General features: G+C 43.6%; 1 protein-coding gene and 1 long non-coding RNA gene across 2 annotated transcripts; one reads left to right on the plus strand and one right to left on the minus strand.

Annotated features, from left to right (window-relative positions):
* The first annotated feature begins 3 nt into the window (after nt 1–3).
* On the plus strand, nt 4–7,940 carry LOC140582233 (nicotinamide/nicotinic acid mononucleotide adenylyltransferase 1-like). The gene is made up of 6 exons (XM_072706460.1): nt 4–25; nt 2,279–2,502; nt 4,135–4,243; nt 4,499–4,682; nt 4,793–4,860; nt 6,232–7,940. Exons 1-6 carry the CDS (start codon nt 4–6, stop codon nt 6,711–6,713), a joined length of 1,089 nt encoding a protein of 362 aa, XP_072562561.1. The 3' UTR covers nt 6,714–7,940.
* Nucleotides 7,941–9,422: 1,482 nt separating this feature from the next.
* Nucleotides 9,423–12,024, minus strand: LOC140582180 (uncharacterized). Its single transcript, XR_011985103.1, has 4 exons — nt 11,227–12,024; nt 10,567–11,017; nt 10,120–10,191; nt 9,423–9,986 (listed from the first exon to the last, which is right to left on the minus strand). It is a non-coding gene; the product is annotated as an uncharacterized lncRNA (long non-coding RNA).
* Between the last annotated feature and the right edge of the window lie 13,357 nt (nt 12,025–25,381).

Here is a 25,381-nt window from a genome sequence, read left to right on the forward strand (position 1 = left end):
AAGATGCGAGGGACGAAGGAGAGAGGTACTGCCTCGTAAAAGAAAGAAAGATAATTTTTTGTTGAATATAATTTGAGTGAAGTTTTGTATTTATGTTGGTTACAATACTTTTTGAAATCTGGTCGGCATGTGCGGCAAATAGTAATTACTGCAGGCTGTCTTCTGAAAACTGCGGGAAGCCGACGACTTCGGCCGAAATACTCTATTTTAATGGAGGTTGTAGCTTTTCAGTTATAGCTGTAACTTAATCATTAGAATCCGACATATGCAAGATGCGTTGATTTTCGCACCCATTAATCACAGGTTTGTAACTTTGGATAGGTGTACAGTACGTACGCCTAGCTCTCAGTTGGTCGCGAGCCCTGCTGAGATAAATAGGGTCGCTGGCTTATTCGCGTATTAATCCGTTAATGACGTTAAAACTACGGTAGAAATTTTAAGAAGCGTCAAGATTTTATTGTTAAATAGATGAGAAATTAGTTTTTGTCTTGTTTCAAAACTGGAATTACAATTGCGTATTAAGACTAACGAATTAATTTAGCCATCAATGTAGGGCTGCACATATTGAAAAATTACATCGCAGTATTTCATAATGTGATTAGGCCTGCAATTAAATGCTAATTGGAAAAGTAAAATCCTTAATACTGTAGATTTATCAAGGTAATAATTATGAAAATCGAGCCGGCCCAGCAAATATGTTGTTATAGAGCTAAATAGAGTTAGAATCAATAAAACATAATCGCCATTTGAGCTAAAAATGTGACTTTGTCGAGGTAAAATAATAAAGGTTAAGAGAACGTCACTATCTATCTGAATATGCATTTCTAATCTAACATGTTTGTTATATGTAAACGATTTTTGTTAATTAAAAATCTTTTTAAAAAATTCGTAGACGTATTTTGTATAAGTAATAATATTAGGTATGTTACAATCCCCGCGATCGGCGGCGGCCTTTTTCTCCAGCTGCACCTGCTGGGCGCTTGATACGTTGCTCATGGGCTTCCCCCAAAAACTCGGCTGTGGATTGACTGTTTTTGGGTATTCCATGGTGATTCCCTCTTATGGTGTAGAGGAGAAACCCCTTTCCTGGCTCGTTTTCGAATTTGTAATTTATGTTGAGATTTTCGTGCTTTCCCGTCGTTTCAAAAAATTTGGTCCACTTTGACGTGCTACAACTACTCGTCGGATGAATGGACACTGATATAATGTCAATGTCTTTTCTGTTATAATATGGTTAAATTCAGTTCCAAAACTGTGTAGCAAATGGTATCAACCAAAAATTGCTGCAACAACTTATGAGATGTACTTTTAATATTAAATTAAAATAATTGAAGCTGAATTAACATAAGAACCACTTTAAAATTGAAATACTGTACTGTTATTCACAGATTGGAATGCCTGCCAGGGGAAAAAGATTTGCCCAAAAGAGCACGCTACCCACCAAAGAAGATGAGACTTTATGAACAAAATCCTGGCTCATCCAAAGATGACCAAGATGGTAATTGAATTATTCTTACATTACTGCACAACTCTTTTATACTATTTCTTAAAATCTTTTTATTTTAACTTTTAATTTTGGTGATATGGCAACCAAAATCTTAGATGATACCTAGTATCTAGGGTGGGGGCCACAGTGGACTGAGTGCACTCTACCTGGTAGCATACATGAATTATAAATAAACATAAGAAGCTGTTTCATTTGCAGCATATTAAATCATTGTAACATTATATACTGAAATAACAGACCCAAAGCCAACTAACATGGACATGCCCATATTCATATGATTTGGGCTATGATAAAACACTGTTTCATACAACATTGTCTGACAACAGGCACAGAAATATGCTAATGGGACCAACTATATTGTGAATTTGGCTGCAACAAAACCATAAAAGTAATGATGGAGAGCAGGAGGTTGAATGCTGAGTAATAGGCTCTGGCTGCAGTGAATTGGGTCTGTATCGCACAGGAAAGACGGCAGCTTTCTGTTGATTTTAACTTTTATTGTGAACACTGGTTTTCCTCAGTACTCTGTATACTACCTATCTCCCCATACTCTGAGATGATGCCATCGTTCATCACGTTGTTTCATTTTGAACATTGTGATATGACAGTTCATTAGGCATCACCCTACCCTGTTTTGAGTAGTTTATAAATTAAGATGTAGTAAAATCTCCATTATTCACTCTGTCTTCATTTTAAGGTCTTTTTGTGTTTTTGACATTTGAGGATGGATACACTACAAAAATTTTTAAGGCTTTTTAAGAATTTTTTAAGGTGATATATTACAGAAAGATGATAAACCCATTGCTTGCTTCAGAGATCTGAAGCCAGGAGATGTAGTACTGGCAAGATGGTCTGACAACAAGTTCTACAGTGCCACAGTGGACTATATTGGAACAGCTGACAAGACGGTGGATGCTAAGAAGGGCACAAGGAAGGACATAAAAACAAAAGATGCTGCTGCTGAGAGATTCTACAACCTCCCATCACTGCCTCAGGTAGTTCAATCCACCTCTGCACAGCAATACCCAATTTCTGTGGCGTGCAGTGTCAACCAGCCTCCACCTATTCAGTCACCTCTGCCTTATAAGCTACAGTCCCAGCCTCCACCTGCTCAGTTATCTCCTTCTACCCACCCACAGTATCAGCCTCAACCTACACGGTCATTGCCTGTTACTCAGCCATTGTACCAGCCTCAATGTTCTCAGGCAATACCAATGACCCACACACAATACCAGTGGGTGGGTTCTGTATTTGGTAGGATTTGGAGCGTTTGCATTGTAGTGATGGACACTAAATTTGTGGTAATATGCTATTCATCTGTTAAAAATTAATGTGCCAATGTGCAAAGTGTTGTAAACTTGGCTGTTTTAATAAAGGCCTTAATTGTTTCAGCATTTATAAAAGTGTCCATTACTGTAATATTGATTTTGTGTGTATGTGTGGGTGTGGGGATTTGTTTCTCCGTAGTGGCTCTAGTACTGCTCATTTTCTTTTACTAAGGAGAAAAAATGAGCCATTAATAAGACTGAGTTGAGTTTAGTGAGCCATCTCCCTTAAGTCTCAAGTATGACTCCTGTTGCTAGTTGTCCTGTCTCATCTATTTCTCCTAGTGAATTTTAGGAGAAACATATCAGAAACAAACCACACAAAATGGAAACTAAAATGAGGCTGAAATCAGAATCTCAATTTTGTTTCCTGAGCTGTAGAAGAGCAAGCTTTGAGCAGCAAATTTTTGCTCTGGGGACTGCCTATCCTAATTCGAAGTTATTGTGAACATGAATAGAACAGACGTAGTTTCATCGCATATCTCATATAAAACAAAATAAAAACTCTAACGCTTTACTACCAGAACATCAATCAAAGCGGAAGATAATAGGTCTTGTTGGCTTTTTGCCCAAACGAGATACAATCCCAAATGAACCGATCATCTCCATTTGTAATCAACACATGTACAGCACTCCGTGTATTTAAGCACTCGGGCAACAAAATACCTCATCAAAGCTCCGTGCAGTGTCAGCGCACTTAGCGCTAGCGATGGGACGTTTCCGAGACATTGTACTTGACCAGCAGTTACAATGTGACTGAGGACACTGGAAGCTTCGAACGCGTGCATGCACTTTTGAACCCAGCTCCAGTAAACCACGCCCACAGTCGTGTGACGAACTTAACTGCGTGTGCGGACGAATCAAAAAGACGGACAGCAATTGCCATGTGACTGTGACGTTGGAAGCTTCGAAGTTCTACAACTTGTTTTTGCTATTTCGTATGGAAGACCAACGAGGGCAAAAATGACATCAAATTTGCACGCCTTTAGATGCAAAAAAATCAACATGTCGATTTTACATATGCAAAAAATCAACATGTCGATTTCGATTTTCCCTGGTAGCTGGTTTTAAGTTTGGTATGTAATATATCGACTGAGTTCCTTGTACCTCGTTTATTTCTATCATTAAATATTATTATAAAACTAAGAAGTTGGAGTAAGAAGCTGAAGCATCTGGCTGATAGTTGGAAGGTCACTAGCAGACTGGTGCTGTCACTGGACCCTGTCCTTCTGCCCATTCAGAAAACTGCATGTGACTACATGTAGTGTAATTTTGTAATGTTTCCCAATGCATTTTCTGCAGGTACCAAAGAAAACCAATGTGGTGCTGCTGTCTTGTGGCTCCTACAACCCAGTCACAAACATGCACTTGCGCATGTTTGAACTGGCACGTGAGCACCTGCAGATCAAAGGTACTCCGCCTGCTAGCCTTCATACACGGCGCACTGGCCTGTCATAAGCTACTAACAAAATGCTTATGCCAACTTGATTTTTTATATAAAAAGTTGTAATTTTTTGGGAACATTAAGTATGACATACCCAGCCTCTTTGCTGGTTCATAGCGTGTTAACTTTTAGCTCCACAGAGTTTAAATGTGAAACTTACTTTGTTAAAAAGTATGAACCATACTCAACATAGGACACCTGTGCTGTGCTTGGCTTCCCCAGGACATTATGAAGTTGTGAAGGGGATCATATCACCAGTGGGCGATGGCTACAACGAGAAGGGCCTGATCGAGGCCAGCCATCGGGTGGAAATGGCCAAGCTGGCGGTAGAGAACCACAGCTGGATTGAGGTGGACAGCTGGGAGAGCAGGCAGGCCGAATGGCTGGAGACAGTCAAAGTGCTAAGGTGAGCTCGCCCTAAGGGTGAAAGAAGGGCCCCGTCTTTCAACTATGAGTCCTTTCCTTTGACTATTACACCCCCTGTTGGCTGAACTGATCTTTAACATCTGCTCCCAGGCATCACCGGCAGGAACTGCTCTCCCAGGAACTAGACTGGCATAACGAAGGACTACACACTCTCCGCTGTGCGCTCCTGAACTGTAGGTCGCTGACGGATAAGACTGCTTTCCTCAACGACCTGACTGTTGCTAAAAATCTGGACATGTTGCTGCTTGTGGAAACATGGCAGAAACCAGAAGATAACTTGCACCTAAATCGACTTACACCTCTGGGTTATAGTTTTCTTTGTAAACCCCGTCTGACGGGCAGGGGTGGTGGTCTAGCCGTGATACACCGTGACTGTGTTAAAACCGCAATTGTTGAGTTTCATGGGATTACATCCTTTGAATATCTGGCTTGTAAAATTGCTGGAAAGGCTCCGTTGCACGTCATATTAATCTACAGACCTCCGAAGCCTCACCCTAATTTTTTCCTTGATCTCAATGAGATGCTTAGTCTTGTTTGTGGCATGTCTACCGCTGTGATTTTGCTTGGTGATTTTAATATTCATGTGGATACTGACTGTCCATCGGCTAGTGAGCTGTGTTCAGTACTGAATTCTTTCAGTTTTGTGCAGCATATTGATTTTCCAACGCATGATAAGGGTCATACCTTGGATCTTGTTTGTTCCACCGGTGTACAGAATGTATGTACATGTCAGGGTCGGCCCCTGCTGTGCTCCTTCCGTGTCCTTTCCCCGTTTGACCAGCAGGCATTGCTGGTCATCCCGTCCTTCATGTTTTGTCTTTGAGTTTCCCCTGTTACCTGTCTGGTCTTGTGGCTCAATGTGTTGAGCATGTGGTTGTCTGTATACCCTTCTGTTCTGAGTATCCTTCTGTCGTGTGTTTGAATCCCACCTGGTATTTTGGCTCCCTAGTGTTTCATTTGAGTTCCTTTAGTTCTTATGTCTGATTTTGTAGTTGGTTTTGGTTATGTTCCTTGTGCCCCTGATTGTGTGCCCCATGTTTAATTCCAGTGTTTAGTTTCCGTTTCCTTGGTCAGTTCCTAGTTTCCCTGTTTTCAGTTCCTTTTGAGTTTATTGGTTTCACCTGTGCCCTGTTTCCTTGGTTTTGTTAATTAGCCTCACCTGTCCTGTGTTAGTCTCGTTACCCTTGTAGTATATTAGTTCCTGCCTTTTGTTCTGTTCCCCGCTGGTTCATCGCGTCGCGTCGTGTCTATGTGTATGATTATCGTTGGTTGATGGTTTTGATATTTTCAGTGTTCTGCGTGTATTTGGTTTTTGTTATTTAGTCTTGTTTATTCCCCTTTCTGTTTTTGACCCCTTGTGGTCTTTTTGGTTTAGTTGTGTTTATAGTGTTTTCAGTTTTGTTTAATAAACCCTGTTTTGTTTGCTGGAGCCGCAAGTGGGTCGTCCGCCCCTTCTTTGTGCACCATGCCTCGTTCCCGTGCCGTCCAGAACCATGACGGTACATCTGGTTCATTCGTTGGAATCTCAGATCACAAGCTGGTGGAATTTAGTTTTAGTTATCCACTGCCAAGTGAATTATCCATGTCTATGTCTGTCGATGCTTCCTGTCTTCGTGACGGGCCGCGGTTGATGCTTCTCTGTGGTGCTGACATGCTGAACTCCTTTGTGGTGCCGGGGCTGTGGAAGCCCGAGCACATCGAGGAGATCATCAAAAACTTTGGACTGGTGTGCCTCACCGACGATGGATCCGACCTGGAGGCCATTATTCAGGGCTCCGACGACCTCCGGCCACATTTCCACAACATCCACATGGTGTGCGAGTCGACGGTCGAGGAGTCGAGCGCAGACATCCCCCGCATGCTGCAGTGTGGTCAGACTGTGCAGAACCTGCTGCCTCAACCGGTCCTCAGCTACATCCGGCAGCGGCGCCTCTACACCGCTGAGAATGAGCAGAGGAACGCAGATGTTATGTCGGCTCCTCTGCAGAAACATGCAGGGAAGCATGACTGAGGCCAGCCCCCCCACTGCCACTCTGCCCGTCTGTAGCCTCGTCATCTTGCCATTTCTACCTTCCCATTTGTTTGGGATCTCCTGTTACGCGCCGCTGCAAGCTTGGCTCCGCCCACAGGTCTCGTCTGCAGCACGCCCTCCGTTTGGCCTTTGCTCCGCCCAGGACTTACCAATGCACCCTCCGTCATTTCCGGCTCCTTGACCTGAAAAGCCGAAGACAATTCGAGAGCTCTGCTCATTGCTTGATTATTATTGGTTTACCTTATTGGTTTGATTATGGTGTATGACAGACACGTCCTGCACATTCTCCACTTAACGTCAGTGGCTCAGCTGTGGAGATTGTGGAGAGCACCAAGTTCCTTGGGGTGCACATCACCGAGGAACTTGCATGGACGACCAACAGCACCTCCCTCACCAAGAAAGCCTAGCAGAGACAACACTTCCTGCGGCGGCTGAAATGAGCGAGCCTTCCCCTCCCATCCTCACTACGTTCTATAGAAGCACCATTGAGAGCGTTCTAACCAGCTGCATCACCGTCTGATACAGAAACGGCAACGTTTCCGATCGCAAGTACCTGCAGAGGATAGTTAGAAGAGCTGAGAATATCATCGGGGTGCCACTGCCCTCACTACAAGACACATTCACCACAAGGACAGTTCGAAAAGCCTGCAGCATTGTGCAGGACTCCTCACACCCTCACATGAACCGTTTACCCTGCTGCCATCCAGGAGGAGAATCTGCAGCATCACAGCCAGGCTGCACGACAGTTTTTATCCTCAGGCTGTCAGGCTTCTCAACACCATGCTACCCCCCAGGGTCCTCCAATCTACCTCAACCCTCTCGTAACCCACCTGACCTACACTGTTTTCCTATTTTTTTTTTTTTTTAATTTACATTTTAAACTGACCCTGCTGCTACATATATGCCCTCTGATATTATACTTATACGTTGTTATACTGTATTTTCACATGTATCGTACTGTATTTATACTGTATTTGCACATAGATATATTTTATTCATACCGTACTTGCACAAAAAATCATTTTGCACAAACAATCTTACTTTGCACTTTGCTTCTGCGCCAGAAAGCTGTTAGCGTTTACTGCACTTTACTTAAAATGCTTCTCAGTTCATTTGCACTCTTCTTGTCTTGCACAGAATCTCTACTGTATATATTCCGTATACTTGTATACGGAAAGATGACAATAAAGTTCAGTTTGACTTTGACAGTTTTGGTTATTGCTTTTCTGATTTTTGCTTTTGCCCTTTTGTACTTTTGCTTTGGTTTGATTGTATTTCTGGTTTTTGATCTCCTGCCTGTTTACTGGATTACTCTTTTGCTCGCCCCCTCGGACACTGTGTTTTCAGACTGTGTGTATGTTTGCGTGTATGAGTGGACCGGTGTGTACAGAGTGGCTGCCATTTTTTTTTCTTGTGAAGCACAAAAATAGCCACAAATCAGTAGGACTGGTGTGGATCCCTTGTTACGTGACCCACTTAGTGGCGACACATTTAGGGTTATATTCCATAAGACCTGGTTACTAGTGACATCCAATATTAGGTCTATTAAACACTGCAGCTACACAGAAACAGCCAGGCGACAGCTAAATGTGCAAGAAGACTCCATTCTGGAACCCGAAGTCAGAAAATTACATTTCAGGGAAAAGTAGTTCAACTCGTCATACTCACCGAGTGAAACCATATAGGCATCAAAATTAACATTAATGACCATGTCCCAGGTACCACTGATGTTAACGGACATATTGATGGATATTGCTGGTTGCTGAATTACCCACACAAACTTACTCAGATCACCTCGGTGAAAACGATATTACGAATCTCACATACAAAAACATTTAAAATAGGGTCAAACGAGGTCGCAGTCGACTTTTTTTTTTTTATGGACAACAGGTGAACTTCGAAGTAGTTCCATTACAACTTAATTGTGAGCTTTCGTGCACTACTACTTAATTATAATTGCTACTTAATTAGCCTACTAGTAATTAATAAACCAAGTCAAATAGTCTCAAAATAGGTTGCATGCATTTTACCTGTACGTCTGTATAATAATAGGGTGAGTTAAGCAAAAGTGGGACATCAGGTAAAGTGGGACATTTAAGCTTTGCCCTATGCTACTTTAAAGAAATCAACAACTTAAGAAAACAAACAGTGTATGATGCTACAATGGGGCTTGGTCTTCACCAACTGTCTTCATTTGTGTGAGATGTTTATGATGGATGTTCTCAGAATTTCAATGTGTAGCGCGACCGCACGGCAAGTGGACCGACAAACAAAATAACTCTTTCGAAAGATAAGGCTCTAGAAGCATATAATGGGTTATATTGTTTAAGATGTTGGTTTTTAGTAAAAGACAGCTGGAAATAGTCTTTAAAAAATAAAGCACATTCTTCAAAAAAATATATATTAATTTCTGTCGGCAAAATATACCAAGCAATGTTTCAAGGGGATTTAAAGACAATGATTTTATTTATGGTTTGGTCAATATTGCTTTGTGCAATTAAAGAATATGTTGCCTCTATATAAAAACACCACTGTCCCACTTTACCTAAACAAGCTCATCAAGAAATGGGAAGCGCCCCTTTATGTTTTATCCCATTTAACTCTTAAATATTGATTATAGATTGTCTAAATGTCCACACAAATGGTTTTCAAGACATTTTTCTAAATCATTTGCCGAAAAGTGTCCCACTTTTGCATAGTTCACCCTACTCAAAGAATCTGTTTAAAGCATTAACTGTAGAATAGGTGGTCTTTTTGGACCATAAAACAAAGTGGATGCGTGACACTCAACTGCGATGCTGATTCTGAGCAAAAGAGGCACACTGACGGCGAGATGAAAACACATTTCGGTGCTGGGCGGATCGAGGCACCGATGGAGCAGAGACACTGAGACTTGCTTGCCAGAGAAGACACGCACTTTATTGCCCGTCCTGAGACGGTCTATAACAGACACCCAAGGAGCACTAAAGCAGAAACGCAAATGGGAAACACAAGGTGGTCAGACGCCGAATGTACTGAAATAATCCAAAGACTGGAAACACAATAATGCTTATATTAACCAAACAAGACTTTTAGCTGACAATTTGAGGAATGGACAGGAAAAAATACTCTTTAAACAAATTCTATATAATGATGACTATTTTCTTTTTCTATTTTCTATGGTGCTTTAAAAAATGCCTCATACATTTCAGTGCATGATGAAGCATTCTTTCTGAAAACTTGTTTGCAGACTTGATCTTCACAGAACAGTTCCTGGAAAGGAAAAAGACAGATCTATTCATATGTGACACAGCTGTTCGAAGTGTTAATCTGAGTTTCAGGAAAAAAAAATAAGAGAAAACTACTAAAAGTTATATTCAATTCATTTGAAATATGATATACATACCTGTTGCTGTCTAGTAAAAATACAACACATGTGGCTCTGAAGGCCATGCCTACATTAATGTTCCCTTCATCACTGAAAAAACATCATAATATATCTGAGTCAGTACTTAAACCCAGCAAACAAATATTCTTCACCTGCATTCATGGCCAACCTACAGTGTAATACAGGGGGATACATTTGTAAATCACCTATCCATTTTCAATCACTCATTCTGGACAGGGTTGTGATGGGGAAACTCTACACACATGTTGTGGAGCCAAGATTCAAACTGTTCCTGAAGGTGTGAAACGACAGTGCTATCCACTGAATAATGTTTTAAAAAAATATCTCTGCAATAGTAATTGTGTGCTTGTTGGTTAAATCTGATACATTTAAATTAGCAGAAATGCTGCTTTCAGTATTGCTTTATTGCATTACTAATGGCATTACAAAGACTGCTGCTGTTACCAGGTGAAGTCTATCATCCTGGATCCAGTGGGCCCAGCCACGGTTCATCTTCTCACCCGTTTGTATGCAAACCAGCGTGTTACTCTCCCATCTCACCACTGACTGCGAGGATGGACAGGAACAGGTCAGCAAATGATCATGTGCTTTGCCTGCATCATGGCGACTGCATTGATGAGTGCCGGACGAAGCCCGAGCAAAGCTATTAGTTACCGTTTAGGCAAGAAGCAGCAAACAGCATATCTAAGGCACCTGTGATTTCAACCAAGGAGACCTCAATAGATAGTTGACAAGTGTTTATTTGTTGAACAAATTTAAATGAGCATGTGAACAGTGATTTGGCGAAGCCCGTCTCTTGATCGTTGGTTCCATCGACTCAGAAGCTGACAGATCTGGCCGGGCGACCAGGCAGGAGGCGAAGGAGGTGGAGGGGAGGAGGCGGGAGAACGAATAGCTGTAAAGGAGTTAAAGAAGTGGGTTAGATTTACTCTTTATATAAAACCTGGACCGCTGTGATTGGACACGCTGGCGTTCATTAGGTCTCCTTGTTTGAACTTTCGCATTCACTTTCATGGCTTTAGCTGTTAATCAGAAGGTGTGGATAGCATTACAGTACAAACAATTCTGAAATAAATCGTGTCTGTTGGCTGCTCTCTCCCATACCTTGCAATGCCTTTCATCCAGTCCCTTGGTGAACTCCTCAAACTCCTCATTCAGCCTGAAGCAGAAGGAATAGTCCCTCAGGTGGCTGAGGGTCTTCACCACATAGACGTCCCCGTGCTGCTCCGCCACCTTCCTGTGCTTCACTTTGAGCTTTGAGGGCTACCTTACGCAGCACTGCCCTGATATCTGAAGGAGCAGAAGTGGTGAAGCACATTAATCCCCCACAGTGTGGCTGCCTGTGGATCTCAGCAACGCTTCCTCCCCGACTCCTTAGATGCAGAAAACACGACAGTGATGAACCTGTGATTAAAGGCCTTTTCTCAAGACTCATTCATCTGCACAAAAGGGTGAAGAGCAGGTCATTTGGAATAACAATCTCTGCTGAAGAGCTGTAATAATTTTAAAAGTGCTAGATGCATCAGCTGCTGCCCGGAGCACAAAACCTGGATCCCTGAGCAACGGAAAAAAGTAATATGGTCTAATGAGTAACTTCATTTTTCCTACATCCAGACAGGTTTGCCTTTGTCATTTATTTTCATATCAAGTAACTGGAAGCATTTCTTATTGAGTAACGGCACAGTTTAATAACACATTTTCAGATCTCCCATGAAATATTACTATAGCTAACCCATGTAGCTATAGTAATAAAAAAGTTACAATTCATAAGTAAACACTCAGAAATACTTTCATTATATTCTCCATCCCCAGTATTCCTAATGGTTGGAAATCTACTACATTACTATGCTATGTAATACTATGTAAGTAAAAATTTAAAAAACTGTATGCAAGTTGATACATTGTTTTTTATTCTGTGGAAAGATTGTTCTGCTTACCATATTTAGCAATGAATTATAATTTTTTTTTTTTCTCAAAGATATTTTTATTGATTTTAAACCTGAGAAAGACACCAGCAACAAAACAAAAAGCACACACGTTATTTCAAAAGACCTCACTAAATATGACCTCACTAAATCACCGGGGTCAGACATGTATCAGCATCACTGAGGCCAAAGAGCGCGACCAAAGGGTCGGGGTGTATAGGCTGTTTGAGGACTAAGGACAGGGTTTGAAATATCCCCCTCCAGTATTCTTCAAGACTAGGACACGACCAGTACATGTGATTAAGCGAAGCATCCTCATTTCCACACTTGTCACAGTGGGGATCCACATTCGGGTAAATACGCGATAGTTTGACTTTGGACATTTGAACTCTGTGCACAACTTTAAACTGTAAAAGACAATGGCGGGCACATAAAGATGTTGAATTAACCAACTTAAATATTGAGTCCCAAGTGTCCTCACTCAATGACACGTTAAAATCCTGTTCCCAAGCAGTTTTGATTCTATTAATAGAGGGACATTTCATACCAGCCAGTTTGTCATAAATAACGGATATTAACCCTTTGCGCGTTGGTTGCAAAGTAAGAAACATATCAGCTGCATTCATAACTGGTGACTCAGGGAAAGTCCGAATTAGAGATTTGAGAAAGTGTCTAATCTGCAGATATCTAAAAAAAATGAGTATTTGGGAGATCATAAGAACATAAGAACTATACAAACGAGAGGAGGCCATTCGGCCCATCGAGCTCGCTTGGGGAGAACTTAACTAATAGCTCAGAGTTGTTAAAATCTTATCTAGCTCTGATTTAAAGGAACCCAAGGATTCAGCTTGCACTACGTTATCAGGAAGACTATTCCATACTCTGACTACACGCTGTGTAAAGAAGTGCTTCCTTAAATCCAGTTTGAAATGTTCTCCCGCTAATTTCCACCTATGGCCACGAGTTCTTGTATTTGAACTAATGCTGAAGTAACTATTCGGTTGAACAGCATCCAAACCTGTTAGAATCTTATAGACCTGGATCATGTCCCCCCTCAGTCTCCTTTGCTTGAGGCTGAACAGATTTAGTTCAAATAACCTTTCCTCGTATGACATTCCTCTAAGACCAGGAATCATTCTTGTGGCCCTACGCTGCACCTTTTCTAAGGCCGCTATGTCCTTTTTAAGATATGGTGACCAAACCTGTACACAATATTCTAGGTGAGGTCTCACCAAGGAATTGTATAATCTTAGCATTACCTCCCTTGACTTAAACTCCACACACCTGGAGATGTACCCCAACATCCTATTGGCCTTTTTTATTGCTTCCCCACACTGGCGAGAATGAGACATGGAAGCATCAACATACACACCAAGGTCTTTCTCATAATCAGCTACCTTTATTTCAGTAGGTCCCATAAAATACCTGTACTTTATATTTCTGCTCCCTACATGGAGTACCTTACATTTGTCTATGTTAAATTTCATCTGCCAGGTGTCAGCCCAATCACTAATTAAATTAAGATCCCGCTGTAGCTGCTGAGCCGCTAGTTCAGTATCTGCTACACCACCCACCTTGGTGTCATCTGCAAATTTCACCAGTTTACTGTATATATTGGTGTCTATATCATTTATGTAAATTAGGAACAAAAGTGGTCCTAAAATTGAACCCTGCGGTACCCCACTATGAACGCAGGCCCACTGTGACATCGAGCCTCTTATAACTACTCGCTGCTTCCTATCCGTTAACCAGTTATCAATCCAAGTCGCTACAGTTCCTAAAATACCTGTCGCTTTGAGTTTAAGTGAGAGCCTCTTGTGGGGAACAACATCAAAAGCCTTTTGGAAATCTAAATAAATGACATCATAGGCCTTCTTATCATCAACTTCCTGAGTAGCTTCCTCAAAAAACTCCAACAGATTTGTTAAACAGGATCTACCTCTCCTAAATCCATGCTGGCTATCCCTCAAAATGTTATTTGAGTCCAGGTAATCTACCATTTTCTCTTTGATTATAGCCTCCATAACTTTACCAGTTATACAAGTTAGACTGATTGGCCTATAGTTTGACAAATTACTTCTATCCCCTTTTTTGAAAATGGGCGTTATGTTGGCATGCTTCCAATCAGAAGGTACCACACCTTCAGATAAGGATTTTTGAAACAGTAATGTTAAGGGTCGGCAAATAATATCCCTCATCTCTTTTAACACTATAGGTAAGATGCCATCAGGGCCCTGTGATTTATTTATTTTGAGCTTAGCTAGGCTTTGCAAAACATCAGCTTCAGTTATATATATATTAGTTATAGACGATGTTGAATTAGTAATAAGAACTGGTAAGTTACTAGTGTCCTCGACAGTGAATACCCGTGCAAAACTATCATTGAACTCATTTACTATGTCAATGTCGTTTTCAATTATAAGACCCTTACTATCCTGCAGATTAGTAATTTCAGCTTTTAGAGCTCTTTTAGAGTTAAAATACTGGAAGAAACTTTTAACGTCATCCTTAGCCTCCAATGCGATCTTCCTTTCGACATTCCTTTTAGCTCGTCTAATGTCATTTTTTAATTCAGCCTGTAGATTTAGATACTCTTGCTTTATTATGTCATCATCAGTTATTTTCCATCTCTGGAACAAAGCCCTTTTCCTCCTTACTTTATACTTTATGTCCCTATTAAACCACCTAGGTTGCAATTTCCTAGATTTATTCTTGCTAGAAACAGGTATGAAGTCCTCTTGTACTTGCAATAATGTGCTTTTAAAAAATTCCCATGCCTCTTCAACAGTTTTGTTATTTAACTCCATCCAGTTCACGGTTTCTAGTTTTAATCTCATACAATTGAAGTTAGCCTTCCTAACATTATATATTTTTGATTTGGACTTTGCTCTTCGGGCACTAAACTTAACCTCAAATTTAACCATGTTATGATCGCTACTGTCAAGTGGTTCTAAAACATCTAATTTTCCAATCCTGTCCTGGTTATTAGACAAAACAAGATCAAGAATGGCATCTCCCCTGGTAGGGGTGTTAACAAACTGAGTAAAAAAACAATCCTGTACTAATTCCACCATCTCAAGTTCATTTTCAGAAGAGCCAGCAACAATGTCCCACTGTATCCCCGGTAGATTAAAATCACCCATAACTAAATCTATCAGAAAGTTGAGTAAAAGATGCGAAGCTATTGTTGAAAAACAAATCATTAAAACACACAATTCCCTTTCTATGCCAATCATAAAATACAGGGTCGGATAAGGAGGGCTGAAAAAGATGATTTGATAAAATTGGACTCAAAAGAGAAAAACCAGTTAAATTGAAGTGTTTTCTCATCTGAGCCCATACTCTCACAGTATGCCAGACAACCGGATTATCAATTGACTTGTTTCGGGCTAAAGGAAGTGAGGATCCAAGAAGTGCCAAAACAGAAGATTCTTTAGCTGAATTCAATTCCAATGACACCCAGGATGGAGAATTATCTGTTTTGGGAATAGAAGCAAAACGCAATACAGCGTATATTAGCTGCCCAATAGTAATAATGGAAATTAGGCAAAGCCAGGCCTGCATAACGCCTAGATTTCTGGAGATGAGCTTTATTCAAACGGGGATGCCTTCCTCTCCATATATAAGAGGATATATCTGAATAATAATAATAATTGATACTTTATTGATCCCCGTGGGGAAATTGTTTTTATGCCTCCCTCAACTTGCTCTTTTTCATAGAGTAAGTTGTCTGTGAAGGGCAGCCACCTGTTGGGGCGCCCAGGGAGCTGGGGGTTAAGGGCCTTGCTCAAGGACCCACAGATGTGCTGAGGCTGGGTTTGAACCGGTGACCTTGTGATTACAGACACACAGGCTTAGCCCACTGAGCCACACGCTGCCCTAAAGAAACCTAAAGAAACAAAAAAAGATTTAGGAATAAAGGTAGGTATTGACTGGAACAGATACAAAAATTTAGGTAGTACGTTCATTTTAACGGAATTAATTCTCCCCACTAAAGATACAGAAAGAGGGGACCATTGTGTCAAGGACTGTTTTGTATGATTCAATAGCGTAAGAAAATTTTCTTTAAAGAGCCATTTGTGCTTCCTTGTAACTGTTATACCCAGGTAAGTAAATTGGTCCTGTGCCATTTTAAATGGGAAATTAGAATATTCAGAAATTGGTGCTCCATCCACAGGGAACAACTCACTTTTGTGCAAGTTCAATTTATATCCTGAAAAACTACCAAATTGAGTAAATATTGAAATCATGGAAGGCAGAGATATTCTCGGGTTTGACACATAAATCAACAAGTCGTCTGCGTACAGGGATACTTTATGCTCAACTCCTCTCCTCCAGATACCTGAAACATCCCCACAGCTTCGAAGTGCAATAGCAAGTGGCTCTATAGCCAGATCAAAAAGCAATAGACTTAAGGGGCACCCTTGACGTGTTCCCCGTTGAAGATTAAAGGGTTGTGACTGTTGTGAATTAGTAAGAACAGAAGCGTACGGGCACAGATATAATAGCTTTATCCATGAGATAAATTTAGATCCAAAATTGAATTTTTCTAAAGTTGCAAATAAATATTCCCATTCCACACGATCAAATGCCTTTTCTGCATCTAGACAGAGGATACATTCAGGAGTCTGACCGGAAGGGGAATATAATATATCAAATAAACGACGCATATTAAAATAGGAATAACGATTTTTTATAAAGCCGGTTTGATCCTCAGATATAATTGAGGGTATAATATTTTCCAGCCTACGGGCTAAAACTTTGGCTAAAATTTTAACGTCAACATTTAACAAGGAAATTGGCCTATATGACGAACATTCAACAGGATCTTTACCTTTTTTTGGGACAAGGGTGATGCATGCCTCATTAAAAGATGAAGGCAGTTTACCACACATAAGGGAATCAGTCAAAACTAAACATAATTGAGGTGATAGCAGCGATGAAAATGCTTTAAAAATTCAACAGGAAAACCGTCAGATCCTGGGGATTTACCAGACTGCAGAGAAGAAATGGCTGCCTCTATTTCCTCCTGTGAAATAGGTTAATCTAATCTCATCCTATTGTCAGAGGAAAGCATAGGAATATTCAAAGAGTTTAAAAAATTCTCCATCAGAGTACTATCTTGTGGAGCTTCAGAAGTATAGAGTTGAGAGTAGAAAGTCCGGAAAGTATCATTAATTTTAGAATAGTCAGAAGTGATGTTACCATTATCCAATCGAATTTTTGTGATATGCCGTTTTGCCTGGACACCTTTCAGCTGGTTGGCTAGCATCTTGCCCGATTTATCACTATGAATATAAAACAAACTCTTACTCCTCAAAAGCTGGCGTTCAATTGAATATGTCGAGAGGAGGTCAAATTTAGCCTGGAGCTCCACTCGTTTATCATACAGCTCAGGATTTTTGAACTTAGCATAAAGCTGATCTATTTCTTTAATTTGACTGGCCAACTCAAGCCGCTCTGCATGTGCCTTTTTCTTCAGGTTAACGGTATAAGAAATAATTTGTCCCCTAAGGTAGGCTTTTAATGTATCCCATATTACCAGGGTGGAGATCCCAGGTGTAGAATTTGTTTGGTAAAAGAATATTATTTGCTCTGCCATGAATTTCAAAAAGTTCTTATCTGTCAGGAGAGTTGAGATGTCTCTTGTATCGGGAGACATCGGAAAAGGTCATGGATAACACAACAGGGGCATGATCAGATATTACTATGCCCCGGTAATCACAAGAGAGAACTAGTGAGATCAACTGACTATCAATTAGGAAATAATCAATCCTAGAATAAGTATGGTGGACCTGTGAGAAGAACGAGTACCCTCTATCATTAGGATGGAGAAAACGCCATACATCAGAGACACCATAATTAGATAAAAAGGACTGAATAAATGAAGCAGATTTACTAATTGTAACAGGGTTAGCAGAAGATCGATCTAGCACAGGATCCAGCCAACAGTTAAAATCACCACCAAGTATGAGAGAGTATGAGCTCAGATCCGGTAGTAGAGAGAAAACACGCTCAAAAAAATCTACATTATCAGCATTGGGGGCATATACATTGGCCAGTATTACTTTGGTGTTATATAGTGTTTGAGGTGTGAGAACACCTTCCTTCTTTTAACGGGGTGGTTTAAACCCTTGACATTCCAACTCACCAAGTTTAAATGACTACCCATTCTTCATCTTAAAAAAGCAGGTTAACATGTACATTGAAAGACAAGGTTCCAGATATGGATAACAAAATAGTCCTGACATAACCAAAACGATCTCCTGAGATTTGACTGGCACTAGAGGATGTCCCCCCCCCCCCCCGCACCCACTACCCACCCCCCTACCCATCAACAGGAAGGCTGCCAAAAAAACTAGCAGCAAGTTCACCAAGACACCTATTGTGTACCCTCACAAAGAAACTCTTCCTGTCTCGCTCAAAAAATCTCCAGCTCCCAAATAAATTTTGGGTACTCAAATACACTCCAAGGTTAACTATGAACTTCTTGAAAAAACATATCCATAACAAAACCAACGCAAAATATATTACCAAGTTGACATACTGCTGAAAATTGGCAAAGTATATTAACAATGTACCAAAATAACAGAAATACAAACCATTAGGTTCAAGACTGCCTATAAGCATCTTTGCACAATCCGAAAACAACAGGGAGAGAAAGAAAAAAAAAGTAAATAAATTCAGGCAGAGTGAAGTGCTCACGTAACTACCATGCGGATAAACGTGGTAGCCACCACAGCAATCTGAGCGAGTCCGCCATAGACATCCAAATTCTGTACCATAAAGGCAAACACGAAGAAGGCAGTAATATTCAGTTTAATACGATCCAAGCAGACGTTCACGAAGATTCCAACGTAGTAGGTAGGCCATCCACAAATTTCCTCGCCTCGGCGACCGAGCGTAGCCACTTCCTGTCACCGTTGAGAAGGGTGATGCGGAGTTGTGCAGGGTACAACAAGGCAGGTTTGAGTCCGTGTTTATACAACTCGGCCATTACTTCTCTGTATTCTACGCGTTGACCCAAAACCTCCGGGCAATAGTCCTCCACGATGCGGATCTGCTGACCATGGTACTCGAGCTTCCCCCTCCGTCGGGCTTCTCGGATCAGAGTATCCTTTGTCTGATAGCGATGGAGGCGGATGATAACAGGCGGTGGTCTCCGTCCTGGATCCGGCTTTGCTACAGGTGACCGATGGGCTCTATCAATCTCCGGCGGGGTGGGTAGCGTACCATTTCCAAAAACGTCGCACAGTAGACCCGCAAAAAACTCTGTAGGACGCCACCTTCAGATTCCGCCAGCCCCAAGATGCGCAAGTTTTGTCGTCTGCTTCGGCTCTCCAAATCGGTAACTTTGGCCAGTAGTTTAGTATTGCTGTCGCTGAGGCCGGAGCAAACATTCTCTAGTTCTTTAACACGCTGGCTTAGATCCTCCGAGACAAGCTCGAGAGACCCGAGCCGTTGCCCATGGTCTTGCACTGCAGACCGAACTTCGTCGAGTTTAGTTTCCATTGAACTAAAAGACGTTCTGAACTCGGTCGCTAGTGTTTCTCTGTGCTCCTCTAAAAGCAAGGTGATGGCCGCCATATTTAAGCCAGGTGTCGCGTTCTCCTTTTCCCCCGCTTTGACGCGTTTTGAGGTCATTTAAGCGCAATTAAAAAACAAAAACCGAGAATAAAAGAAGAAAAAAATTAAACCGAGCAAAATATAACACTTTAGTTATGGATTGAAAGATTGAGGAGTGGGGATTTTGAAAAAGTTAGCGGGAGCTCCTCTACCTTGTTCCTTTCACATCCCCCTATCGACCGGAAGTCTTATAAACATTTTAATTTTGCTGCCCATAAAAACAATGTATCATGGGTACGTTGAGACTACCATCCAACCCATAATAAAACAAAGAAACTGCAGAAATCATAATTTTAAACAGATGGGATTAAACTGGCAAAGAAAATTGTTATATAGACTCTCCTTTCATGTAGCCCTCAAAGTTATGGTTACTGGTCATGTCCGAGGTGCCACAGAAGACTTGGGGCATGCTGAAAGTGTGCGTGAAGGAGATGCAGCACAAGCAGATGCAGCACGAAGCAGACATGCACCTTGAGCAGGAGAAAGCAGACAGGCGCCTTCAGCAGGAGAAAGCAGACAGGCACCTTCTGCAGGAAGCAGACAGGCACCTTCAGCAGGAGAAAGCAGACAGGTACCTTCAGCAGCAGGAAGCAGACAGGCACCTTTAGCAGGAAGCAGACAGGCACCTTCAGCAGGAGAAAGCAGACAGGCACCTTCAGCAGGAGAAATCAGACAGGCACCTTCTGCAGGAAGCAGACAGGCACCTTCAGCAGGAAGCAGACAGGCACCTTCAGCAGCAGGAAGCAGACAGGCACCTTCAGCAGGAGAAAGCAGACAGGCGCCTTCAGCAGGAGAAAGCAGACAGGCACCTTCAGCAGGAGGAAGCAGACAGGCACCTTCAGCAGGAAGCAGACAGGCACCTTCAGCAGGAAGCAGACAGGCACCTTCAGCAGCAGGAAGCAGACAGGTACCTTCAGCAGCAGGAAGCAGACAGGTACCTTCAGCAGGAGATAGCAGACAGGCACCTTCAGCAGGAGATAGCAGACAGGCACCTTCAGCAGCAGGAAGCAGACAGGTACCTTCAACAGGAGAAAGCAGACAGGCACCTTCAGCAGGAGAAAGCAGACAGGCACCTTCAACAGGAGAAAGCAGACAGGCACCTTCAACAGGAGAAAGCAGACAGGCACCTTCAGCAGCAGGAAGCAGACAGGTACCTTCAACAGGAGAAAGCAGACAGGCACCTTCAACAGGAGAAAGCAGACAGGCACCTTCAACAGGAGAAAGCAGACAGGCACCTTCAACAGGAGAAAGCAGACAGGCACCTTCAACAGGAGAAAGCAGACAGGCACCTTCAGCAGCAGGAAGCAGACAGGCACCTTCAGCAGGAGAAAGCAGACAGGCACCTTCAGCGGCAGGAAGCAGACAGGCACCTTCAGCAGGAGATAGCAGACAGGCACCTTCAGCAGCAGGAAGCAGACAGGTACCTTCAACAGGAGAAAGCAGACAGGCACCTTCAGCAGCAGGAAGCAGACAGGCGCCTTCAGCAGCAGGAAGCAGACAGGCACCTTCAGCAGCAGGAAGCAGACAGGTACCTTCAGCAGGAGAAAGCAGACAGGTGCCTTCAGCAGGAGAAAGCAGACAGGCACCTTCAGCAGCAGGAAGCAGACAGGTGCCTTCAGCAGCAGGAAGCAGACAGGTACCTTCAGCAGGAGAAAGCAGACAGGTGCCTTCAGCAGGAGAAAGCAGACAGGCACCTTCAGCAGCAGGAAGCAGACAGGTGCCTTCAGCAGCAGGAAGCAGACAGGCACCTTCAGCAGGAGGAAGCAGACAGGCACCTTCAGCAGCAGAAAGCAGACAGGTACCTTCAGCAGGAGAAAGGAGACAGGCACCTTCAGCAGCAGGAAGCAGACAGGCACCTTCAGCAGCAGGAAGCAGACAGGCACCTTCAGCAGCAGGAAGCAGACAGGCACCTTCAGCAGGAGAAAGCAGACAGGCACCTTCAGCAGGAAGCAGACAGGCGCCTTCAGCAGGAGAAAGCAGACAGGCGCCTTCAGCAGGAGAAAGCAGACAGGCGCCTTCAGCAGGAGAAAGCAGACAGGCACCTTCAGCAGCAGGAAGCAGACAGGCGCCTTCAGCAGGAGAAATCAGACAGGCACCTTCTGCAGGAAGCAGACAGGCACCTTCAGCAGGAAGCAGACAGGCACCTTCAGCAGGAAGCAGACAGGCACCTTCAGCAGCAGGAAGCAGACAGGCACCTTCAGCAGGAAGCAGACAGGTACCTTCAGCAGCAGGAAGCAGACAGGTACCTTCAGCAGCAGAAAGCAGACAGGTGCCTTCAGCAGCAGGAAGCAGACAGGTACCTTCAGCAGCAGAAAGCAGACAGGTGCCTTCAGCAGCAGGAAGCAGACAGGAACCTTCAGCAGGAGAAAGCAGACAGGCACCTTCAGCAGGAAGCAGACAGGCACCTTCAGCAGCAGGAAGCAGACAGGTACCTTCAGCAGCAGGAAGCAGACAGGCACCTTCAGCAGGAGAAAGCAGACAGGCACCTTCAGCAGCAGGAAGCAGACAGGCACCTTCAGCAGCAGGAAGCAGACAGGTACCTTCAGCAGGAGAAAGCAGACAGGCACCTTCAGCAGGAAGCAGACAGGCACCTTCAGCAGCAGGAAGCAGACAGGTACCTTCAGCAGCAGAAAGCAGACAGGCACCTTCAGCAGCAGGAAGCAGACAGGTACCTTCAACAGGAGAAAGCAGACAGGAACCTTCAGCAGGAAGCAGACAGGCACCTTCAGCAGCAGGAAGCAGACAGGTACCTTCAACAGGAGAAAGCAGACAGGCACCTTCAGCAGGAAGCAGACAGGCACCTTCAGCAGCAGGAAGCAGACAGGTACCTTCAGCAGCAGAAAGCAGACAGGCACCTTCAGCAGCAGGAAGCAGACAGGTACCTTCAACAGGAGAAAGCAGACAGGCACCTTCAGCAGCAGGAAGCAGACAGGTACCTTCAACAGGAGAAAGCAGACAGGAACCTTCAGCAGCAGGAAGCAGACAGGTACCTTCAGCAGGAGATAGCAGACAGGCACCTTCAGCAGGAGATAGCAGACAGGTACCTTCAGCAGGAGATAGCAGACAGGCACCTTCAGCAGGAGAAAGCAGACAGGCACCTTCAGCAGGAGAAAGCAGACAGGCACCTTCAGCAGCAGGAAGCAGACAGGTACCTTCAGCAGGAGAAAGCAGACAGGCACCTTCAACAGGAGAAAGCAGACAGGCACCTTCAGCAGGAGAAAGCAGACAGGCACCTTCAGCAGCAGGAAGCAGACAGGTACCTTCAACAGGAGAAAGCAGACAGGCACCTTCAGCAGGAGAAAGCAGACAGGCACCTTCAGCAGCAGGAAGCAGACAGGCACCTTCAGCAGGAGAAAGCAGACAGGTACCTTCAACAGGAGAAAGCAGACAGGCACCTTCAGCAGGAGAAAGCAGACAGGCACCTTCAGCAGCAGGAAGCAGACAGGTACCTTCAACAGGAGAAAGCAGACAGGCACCTTCAGCAGGAGAAAGCAGACAGGCACCTTCAGCAGCAGGAAGCAGACAGGCACCTTCAGCAGCAGGAAGCAGACAGGCACCTTCAGCAGCAGAAAGCAGACAGGCACCTTCAGCAGGAGAAAGCAGACAGGCACCTTCAGCGGCAGAAAGCAGACAGGCACCTTCAGCAGCAGGAAGCAGACAGGTACCTTCAGCAGGAGAAAGCAGACAGGCACCTTCAGCAGCAGGAAGCAGACAGGCACCTTCAGCAGGAGAAAGCAGACAGGCACCTTCAGCGGCAGAAAGCAGACAGGCACCTTCAGCAGCAGGAAGCAGACAGGTACCTTCAGCAGCAGGAAGCAGACAGGTACCTTCAGCAGCAGGAAGCAGACAGGTACCTTCAGCAGGAGAAAGCAGACAGGTGCCTTCAGCAGCAGGAAGCAGACAGGTACCTTCAGCAGGAGAAAGCAGACAGGCACCTTCAGCAGCAGAAAGCAGACAGGCACCTTCAGCAGCAGGAAGCAGACAGGCACCTTCAGCGGCAGAAAGCAGACAGGCACCTTCAGCAGGAAGCAGACAGGCACCTTCAGCAGCAGGAAGCAGACAGGCACCTTTAGCAGGAAGCAGACAGGCACCTTCAGCGGCAGAAAGCAGACAGGAGCCTTCAGCAGCAGAAAGCAGACAGGCAGCTTCAGCAGCAGGAAGCAGACAGGCACCTTCAGCAGGAGGAAGCAGACAGGTACCTTCAGCAGGAGAAAGCAGACAGGCACCTTCAGCAGGAAGCAGACAGGCACCTTCAGCAGCAGGAAGCAGACAGGCACCTTCAGCAGGAGAAAGCAGACAGGCACCTTCAGCGGCAGAAAGCAGACAGGAGCCTTCAGCAGCAGAAAGCAGACAGGCACCTTCAGCAGCAGAAAGCAGACAGGCACCTTCAGCAGCAGGAAGCAGACAGGCACCTTCAGCGGCAGAAAGCAGACAGGCACCTTCAGCAGGAAGCAGACAGGCACCTTCAGCAGCAGGAAGCAGACAGGCACCTTCAGCAGGAGAAAGCAGACAGGCACCTTCAGCGGCAGAAAGCAGACAGGAGCCTTCAGCAGCAGAAAGCAGACAGGCAGCTTCAGCAGCAGGAAGCAGACAGGCACCTTCAGCAGCAGGAAGCAGACAGGCACCTTCAGCAGGAGAAAGCAGACAGGCACCTTCAGCAGGAGAAAGCAGACAGGCACCTTCAGCTAGACCCTCACTGCAAAGGAGGAGACGGGGAGGCAGGAGGCTTTAAACAACACGGGCATAATGGAAAGTGTCTAATCAACTAATCAGTTTGAAGTGGGAGGCTGAAGCAGCACCCCTTATATCTGGGGTTTCCACATCAGGTTAGGCAGGTTTCTCAAAATTGTAAACTTTTAAAAGCCTCTTTCCAGAAACACCCCCGAACCAACCTCACCTCCCTGCTACTGACCTCACTGTCCTACTGCCTTATCACACACACACACACACACACACACACACACATACACACACACACACATACGCGCGCGCGCGCATAGATCACTTTTGGGGACCTATGTAAGAACACCCTCACCTTGGGGACAAGGTTTTCCCAGTGCTTTGGAACCAAAATGATTGCTAAATACGGCTGAGACGCATGCCGTCTACACGCCCATCAGTTGAAATTTCCAAAAAAATCTATTTTTAAAAGTATGAAAAAAACCCTTGCAAATGAGGTCATGTATTTTTTAGGTGAATTTTGAGGACATAGTGACACACACACACAAAGTCCAGTTCAGCACTAATCTGAGGACATTTTTCACAAATGAGGACAAAAAACAGTTGTCAAGAAGAACTGACAATAAAATGTAATTCTCACTGTTTACAGTTTGCAAGAAGCATCAAATGCATTTTGTGATTGTTAGGAACAGTTTTTAAGTTGTTTGCTATTCATAACACGGGGGGGGGGGACACATGAATCTACAGAACTGATCAGGAGAATGAAGTGTTAATGTGCAATGGAAATGCTGCAGAAAATAAGCAGTGTATTATTATCCATCGTGACAAATGGATAACTAGGGACAAAAAATTGTGACTAACAAGAACTTTTTATTTACTGTTTTTTCCATCCTATATGTACGTATGTAGGTATACATATACAGTATACACACAGGTATAAAATGGCATCTTTCATTAAACAAGACATAAGAATATACATTTCAAAATCATAAAGTCATAACTTGCTTTTAAAACTTAAAAAAATAGCT

The sequence above is a fragment of the Paramormyrops kingsleyae genome, chromosome 24 (assembly GCF_048594095.1).
Source record: "Paramormyrops kingsleyae isolate MSU_618 chromosome 24, PKINGS_0.4, whole genome shotgun sequence".
In the NCBI taxonomy this organism is placed as follows: domain Eukaryota; kingdom Metazoa; phylum Chordata; class Actinopteri; order Osteoglossiformes; family Mormyridae; genus Paramormyrops; species Paramormyrops kingsleyae.

What these genes read in the sequence shown, in the direction of transcription:
- LOC140582233 (XM_072706460.1), top strand. Translation starts at nt 4, where the DNA reads ATGCGAGGGACGAAGGAGAGAG. An exon ending in GCGAGGGACGAAGGAGAGAG is followed by an intron (nt 26 to 2,278) that starts GTACTGCCTCGT and finishes GAATTTTTTAAG; the next exon opens with GTGATATATTACAGAAAGAT. An exon ending in ACCTCCCATCACTGCCTCAG is followed by an intron (nt 2,503 to 4,134) that starts GTAGTTCAATCC and finishes CATTTTCTGCAG; the next exon opens with GTACCAAAGAAAACCAATGT.